General features: G+C 32.1%; 1 protein-coding gene across 2 annotated transcripts; it reads left to right on the top strand.

Annotated features, from left to right (window-relative positions):
- LOC133871005 (serine carboxypeptidase-like 2) lies at window positions 1-6,598 on the top strand. 2 transcript variants are annotated; one of them, XM_062308336.1, is made up of 14 exons: window positions 1-179; window positions 280-425; window positions 1,264-1,340; window positions 1,418-1,540; window positions 2,007-2,109; window positions 2,560-2,597; window positions 3,587-3,688; window positions 3,812-3,898; window positions 4,119-4,274; window positions 5,508-5,579; window positions 5,655-5,779; window positions 6,018-6,131; window positions 6,243-6,288; window positions 6,394-6,597. In XM_062308336.1, exons 1-14 carry the CDS (start codon window positions 1-3, stop codon window positions 6,475-6,477), a joined length of 1,452 nt encoding a protein of 483 aa, XP_062164320.1. In that variant the 3' UTR covers window positions 6,478-6,597. The 2 variants fall into 2 exon arrangements, with proteins under 2 accessions (XP_062164320.1, XP_062164321.1); XM_062308337.1 differs by lacking the exon at window positions 5,508-5,579 and having other exon boundaries at window positions 6,394-6,598.
- Window positions 6,599-8,118: the final 1,520 nt, after the last annotated feature.

The following is an 8,118-nucleotide window of genomic DNA, read 5'->3' on the forward strand; positions in this document are numbered from 1 at the left end:
ATGGCAAAACCAGATGCTATGGCGAGGCTACGTTCATTTTTCAGCCATATTTCTCTTCGCTTCCGCATGTTGGTTTTTCTTCTTCTCCTACAAGTTTGCTCGCAGCATGCAGTCTCTCGCTCAATGGTTAAGTTTCTTCCTGGCTTCCGTGGACCTCTTCCATTTGAGCTTGAAACTGGGTGAGCTAATTATAATTGTCATTTGTATAAATTAATCTTCTTTATTATTTGAATAACGCGCGTACACTAAATTCGCATGTAAAATATAATATATTAATAGGTATGTGGCAGTGGGTGATTCAGAGGAAGTAGAGCTCTTCTACTATTTTGCCAAGTCGGAGAGGAGTCCTAAAGAGGACCCTCTCCTCCTCTGGCTAATCGGTGGTCCTGGTTGCTCTGGCTGGACCGGCGTTGCGTTTGAAATAGGTGCGAAGATTGCTTTTTAAATATAATTCGGCTTTCATTCCTCTCAACTTCGTAGCATTTTGTTATCTAAACATGTACAGTACAGATATGTTTGGGAACAAGAAGGTATATATAGTGTTTGAATTTTTTAAAAATAAATCAGATTTTTATTTTATTTTTTATTTTTATTTCATAAAGTCAAATTATTTAAACATCTTCTACAACTTTATTTATCTTGCAATTCGTATACTAAATTATAGTTGTCTAGTTGAAGTCAAATTTCAAAAAATTCAACACTCAAACGTGCTAATAATTTGTATTTAAAAGAAATTTTTTTTTTCTTTCTAATTATTAATTTTTAGTTGTTTAGACATTTTTTTCTTCTAAGTACTAATTATTTGTGGTGTACAAACGAAAAAATAAACTGTTAGTTAAAAATGAAAAGTAAAGAGTTTTCTGGTTATATATATATATATATATATATATCCTCTCTCGATTTGGATTAGTACACTAAAAAAAATAGAGTTAATAATTTTTTTAACTGTCTAAATTTAATTTTTTAAATGAAAATTTAAAAATAAATTTAAATCCTTAACAAAGTTACAGCCATTCAAGAGAAGGGTACATAACATCACCACAAATTAAGTTACATTTTTTCTCTTGATTAATGAAAGATTTATCTTTCCTTAAAAAAAAAAAACTAAAGTTAAGAGTTATAATTTTTTTTTTAATAAGCACCTTATCAAAATCCAGCCTGAAGATGATCACTCAGATGCAGGCCAGGAGTCCATCCACCGAATTGATCAGGGCCATTGACCGTACAGAAGAAAAAGTCACTATTGATCTCTGAATTTTGTAGGTCCACTGAATTTTAAGATAGAGGAGTACAATGGGACCCTGCCTGAGTTAGTCTTAAATCCACATTCTTGGACAAAGGTGAATTTTTTTCCTCCGCCTCTTTTTAGTTAGTATTTTGATGTGCATTTGGACGGTGATGATTGATTGAATTACAGGAATCTAGCATAATATTTGTGGACTCGCCCGCTGGCACTGGATTTTCCTATGCAAGAACCCCGGCTGCTTCTCAGTCGAGTGACTTGAAACAAGTACACCAGCTCCACCAATTCCTCGTTAAGGTATGCAGTAATTGCTAGAATATATGTTAAATTTAAATCACAACTTATCCGGTAAGTTTAAGTGGATAGGAAGTGATGAATTTAATTATTTAATTAATATATATTTTAATAATCCACCTTACATATGGTTTAGGCTCAAACATTCCCTTAATTAGTGATGCCCAATATATGAAATATTTAATTGAAATTTGAGTAAATTGCGGAGTCAAGGTTTGAATTTATGACCTCAGGCTCTGAGCTAAAGATACTGAGTTGGAATATTGTCTCTGTTATTCACTTCAGATTTCAATTAAACATGTTGGGCCTCATTAATTAAGGTGGAGTTTGGGCCCGCACGTAAGGAGTATTAAAATATAAATTAAATTATTAAATTTATTCATTCATATAAATTTTTATTTTTTAGATAAGCGGTGATTTAATAGTATTGTTATTGTTGCAGTTTTTATTATTTAGTTGCTTTTTGCAGTGGCTGATTGAACACCCAGAATTTGTCTCGAACGCATTCTACGTCGGTGGCCATTCCTACACTGGCATTTCTGTTCCGATCCTCGTTCAACAAATCTCAAGTGGTATGAGAATAAATGATAAACCTGTTAAAGTGTCTCACATCGCTTAGATTTTTTTGACCTGGACACTTTATAAGTCATATGCAACCCTCTTCTCTCAATGCATTTTTTGAGAGTGAGTTGGGCATATGGACTTTTACATGGTATGTATCAGAACGGGTTTCTTGCGATGATGAACTTTTCCCTCCCGTTGTTGAACACGTGTTTGGCAAAAGTCGCCACAAGTGAGGGGGTGTGTTAAAATGTCTCACATCTCTTAAATTTTCTTAACCTGAGCACTTTATAAATCATAGACATCTCTCTATTCTCTCAAAACATCTTTTAAGAGTGAGTTATGCCATAAACTTTTACAAAACCATGATCAACTGGTCTAGGTGGTCAATGATCATGTTTGTGACAGATTCTTCTTTGTTTGTCCTCTTTGGTGCTTTCTCAAGCTCTCTGGCCTTGCAGGAAATGAAGAAGGTGTTCGCCCATTAATAAACCTTCAGGTTTTTGATAGTTGTTAATTTTCTCTGATTTCATTAACATTTAGTTTTAGAATATATATTTTTCATAATGGGTTGATTATGTTTGCTTGTAAGAATATTCACCATTTTAAGGTTGATTGTAACCAAATCTCCAAAGATTTATATTGTAAAACTGTTAAATTACCACTTGTCCCAAAATCTTAATTAAGCTAATAGAAAGAGATAAATTTAATTATTTAATCAATACTTTAACATGTTAAATTACTACTTGTCTCAAAAGCTTCGGCTGATATAAAAAGGTAAATTCAATCATTTAATCAATTCTTTAATACTATCCCTTACTTGTGGGCTTAAACTCCATTTTAATAAGTGAGGCCCAACACGTGAAATATTTAATTAAAATGAGGGGTGAATTGATGGAGTCAATGTTCAAACTCAAGATCTTTGGCTTTTTTTTTTTTTTTTTTTTTTTACATGTCCACACAAGAGGGGGGAGGGGGGATTCGAAAGACTTTTGGCTTTGATACCATGTTAAATCTCCATTATTTAACATGGTATTAGAGCTAAAGATCTTAAATTCGATCGAACATTAACTCCATCATTTACCTCCTATTTTTCCATTAAATATTCCACGTATTAGGTTCCTATTTAAATGGGAGTTTGAGCCCACACGTGAGGAGTTGTGTTAAATAATTGATTACATGATTAAATTTACATCTTTCTATTTGCTTAAGCTTTTAGAACAAGCTAAGTAGTAATTTAACAAATACAATCAAGTTAATAATAGCACAATATAGCCCTTGAGGTATTTCACAGTGCGTGGTGGACGGATGTGTCTAGCTTATACCAAATCATCCCAAAATTAGTGCTAGCTTGACATATAAACAAGATGTCTATCCACCAGAACCATCTCAGAAATGTCCAGAATAATGGTATTAATTGATGAAAAAGTCTAATGCTTTCACTTACCTGCTAATCGATCAAGTAATACTTGAACTGCATGCTTTCAGGGATACATACTAGGAAATCCTATGACTGATCAAAGAACAGATGGCAATTCAGTAATTCCTTGCGCTTATGGTCTGGGACTCGTTTCTGATGAACTCTATGAGGTGATTCAATTAATCTTTCAAAGCCTATATATATATACCAGTCTTCCAATGTCCCAAGTCATCGATCAGGCACAAATTAAGATAATGAATAATCTTCTAATTATTAGCCCGCATTTTGTTCAGTCATTGAAAAGAACCTGCAAAGGAGAGTATGTAATTATAAATCAGAGAAACTCAGACTGTTGGAAGTACGTTCAGGCTTCCTATGAGGTAGGCTTCCTATGTACGTGAAACTAATACATTTACTTAAAATGTTGGATTAACTTTGATGTTAGGGGTATTTGTTTTTGTTTTTATTTTTTGTTTGCTCGTGTTTTGTTTTTTTTGTATACTTAATTATAGCCGCCTTATGCTTTTTTAATATATTTCTTTGCTTGCCTATTAAAAAAAATAAATAAACTAATACATGTGTTAACACTTTCGTTCACAGTGTCTTTCAGGAATTAATTTTGCACATGTTTTGGAACCTTCGTGTGCTTTTGCTTCTCCTAAGCCACAGGCTACGTTTGATCAAAGAAGATCTCTTTACCGAAATCCTAAAGTGTTCCTCGACCCCGACCCATCACTTCCTCCGTTTGGCTGTCGTGTAAGTACTCTCCATTCTTGATCTTTCTACTATTTTAAATTACTTGATCTAAAACTTTGAGTTGAAGTTAATTATTTAATTAACATTCTAACAACGACGTCTTAAAGATATGCATGAAAATAGGATATTATTAATCTTAGAATAATGTTACTAGGAAGAGTCCTCCTTGTATCTTCCCATATATGTATATATGTCACATGGTTTTTAAAATCATCATTGAATTTGAGATAATCATTATTAGATCTTGATCCAAGATTCAATGATGATTTTAAAAGTCACGTGACATTAGACTCTGATAGGACTCAAGAACGACTTATAGTCCTCCTTACAGCTGCATTATTCTCTTAATCTTATGGTGATGAGTTATATGTAAAAAATATATATATATAAAATATAAATAAAAGTATATGAAAGAGAAAGAAAAGAGCGCAAGAAGAGAGAGAAGCTTACGTATTATTGAAGCGTTAGAATTACATCTTGTATTAAAGTATTAATAAACAATATTACATAGGTCTTTATTTATTGAGAGACAATGAGCAAATGAAATAAACCTTACAAGAAAAATATAATAAACAAGAATATAAAATATTATAACATAAAAAGAAAATATAATAAAGTCTAATTAGAGAATATTTTCTAAATATTCTATCAACCATATTAGTCTTAGCTTATAAAACTTAAAATCGTATGAGTCCATTAATTCTTTAGAGATATGATACCTTTACAACTTCTATACAACTTCAACAATTTTTTTTTTTTTTTTTTTTTTTAAATCAACCATTGAATATGTATGACTCACATGTAGGAAAATAGATTTAATATTGGTTGAGATATGATTTTCCACCACTTTAATATACAACTTTTCACCACCTTGTATATGTGGTAAGGTGGTTCACCACTTTATGTTATTTTTTAAAAATAAGAAAACTCTAAAGCAAGTGAGAGACCACCTTGCCAAATAGACAAGGTGGTGAAAAGTTATATATTAAAGTGGTGGAGAATCATATCTTATAGTACAATATGGACCATTAATTGATTATTTGAAGCTTAACAGGCTCATCCATATATAATTATATATAATGAAAAGCTAGGGAACAACAGGCTGAATCTTAATTTATACACACCAGGTTCATTATTATTGGCTAAGCTTTCCATTCTTTTCAGTTGATAATGAGTACTCTATCATCTGTCAGGCACTTACGGATTTTATTTTTCTTATTTTCTTCAAAGTAGAATTATGGATATTTGCTTTCTCGTTATTGGGCTAACGATGATAATGTCCGCAAAGCCCTTCACACTCGAAAGGTACAAGAAAATGACTGAAAACAATCGAGGAACTAACAAAAAAACAAGGAAGAAATAAAGAGCTCTGTTTTGCAGGGAACCAAAAGCATAGGGGAATGGGAGCGTTGCAAATCTGGATTACCATATACACAAGATGTTGAAAGCACTTTTGAGTATCACGTTAACCTCAGTACTAAAGGCTACTCATCTTTAATATACAGGTGAGATCGATATTACAATTATAAAACGTGGTTTTTAAAAATTGGGTGTTTAGTAAAATCGCAGTTTTGTTTTTAAAATAACAGTTTAGACTTAAAAAATTGTGCATTTTCAAAAAATCACTCATTGTTTATGATTTGAAAAATTGAATTTTGATTCAATAGTAATTTTATCTATCACATTTCCATTTAAAAAAAAGAAGTAATTGATTTTATTTTATTTATTTTCTGGGTTCAACAGTGGTGATCATGACATGATAGTGCCATCTCTGGGGACTCAAGCATGGATAAGATCTTTAAACTATTCTATTGTCGATGACTGGAGGTCCTGGATTGTCCAAGGCCAAGTTGCAGGGTAAAATCGTTTAACTTCAAATATCTTTTCTCCAGTTTGATATTGAAACTATGATATATAATAAATAAATAAATAAATAAATGACAAATTTTCAATTATTGCCCTGATTAGTTACACAAGGACTTATTCCAACCGGATGACATTTGCAACTGTGAAGGCAAGAAAATACTTAATCCTTTTAGTTGCAATATAATTTACTAGAGAAAAATCTTGTTTTTATATCTTACTAATTACGTATTGTTGTTGGGTTATATACATACAGGGTGGGGGGCACACAGCACCAGAGTACAGGCCTAAAGAATGTTTGGCTATGTTCAAAAGGTGGACATCACACGAACCTTTATGATCACCTCCAACTGCATAGCCTTGATCGAATGTTATTACAATAAAAATAATAAATAAATAAATACAAATAGCTGCATAGTATTAAGATCTTATTAAGCATTACTTTATTTGTGGTGTCTGAATTGAGTTTCTCTTGTCGTCCCCGGAAATTTGTATGAATAAACTTAACATTATTTTCATCGTTATGTTACATAAAATCAGTTTTTTTCAAACAAAAAATAAAAACCACCATTCAAAAAGAACATTAACAAACAAAGCCTAAAACTTTTACCATATGAGTAATATTTACCATCCATGAGTCACCAAACAATAAATTTGCAGGGATAAGTAGATTTAATTGAGAAAGCAAGCAATTAAGGAAGTGAGGGGAGCAAAGAGAGGTTTTTTTTTTTTTTTTTGGATGAGTGCAAACTGTTCTTATGCAATCACTTTATTGAGATAGAGAAGATCTTTAATGAGAGAGGATCTTTAATTTATTGGGTGCTACGACCAAAGGAATATGTTACCTCCTCTTCTTCTTCTTTTTTTAATGAGCAAATTGTAAAAACGTTATAGGCTTCAAAATTATGCATGTTCATTTTTACTTGCATTGGTATTTGATTTGCACCCAATAAATTGATTTACTTTGCTTACAAATGTTTGGAAGGGGCTAATCCTATTGCCATTTGAGATGATCAAGAATCACCATCAATGGTAGTGATTCAGTGGCCTTAAGGAAATTCTCAAGTGGTTTGGCATATACTAGAATGAGAGTTCAACTCTCAAAATGAGAATCTTCAATTCTATTAGTACTAGCAACCTTGAGTCTCAATAATGCTGATGAGGCTAGGTCAGCTTATGATTCAATCAGACTTGAGAAAGCACCTGCGGTTCCCAACATTTAGGACTAGCTAGAATATCTACAATTAGTCTCTCCCGCTTGCCTTTTTGCTTATAAAAAAAATTAAAAATTCAAGAATCAGTTATATTGACTATGATTCAGTGGCCTTAAGGAAATTTTCAAGTGGTTTGGCATATACTAGAATGAGAGTTCAACTCTCAAAATGAGAATCTTCAATCCTATTAGTACTAGCAACCCTTGAGTCTCAATAATGCTGATGAGGTTAGGTCAGGCTATGATTCAATCAGACTTGAGAAAGCACCTGTGGTTCCCAACCTCTAGGACTAGCTAGAATATTTACAATTGGTCTCTCCCACTTGCCTTTTTGGTTATAAAAAAAATTAAAAATTCAAGAATCAGTTATATTGACTAATATTGTTCAATAGTATGGGTCGGGCTCAAGTGGACCGCAGCCTTCAAGGGAAAACCAGCATTTCTAGGTCAAGATATATTTATGTATACTTCAAATGTAAAAAAAAAAAAAAAAAAAAAAACAAAAACAAAAAAACAAAAAACAAAAACAAAAAAAACTACATTTCACCTTGTTCGTCTGGTAGATTAAAAAAATGTTACATCAAAGCAATATTATTTAAACTTTCGCTTATAGCGTCAGTATAATTCAAAGTACATGTGGATCCTGCGAATGATCACATGGTAAATAGATAATGCTTTTATATCTGATAACTTGTAGATGCCTCTATCCCAATCAATATCATGGTTCCCGTAGCCTTGAAAATTATCATACATGAATTAATATATACA

The sequence above is a fragment of the Alnus glutinosa genome, chromosome 6 (genome assembly GCF_958979055.1).
Source record: "Alnus glutinosa chromosome 6, dhAlnGlut1.1, whole genome shotgun sequence".
Taxonomy (NCBI): Eukaryota; Viridiplantae; Streptophyta; class Magnoliopsida; order Fagales; family Betulaceae; genus Alnus; species Alnus glutinosa.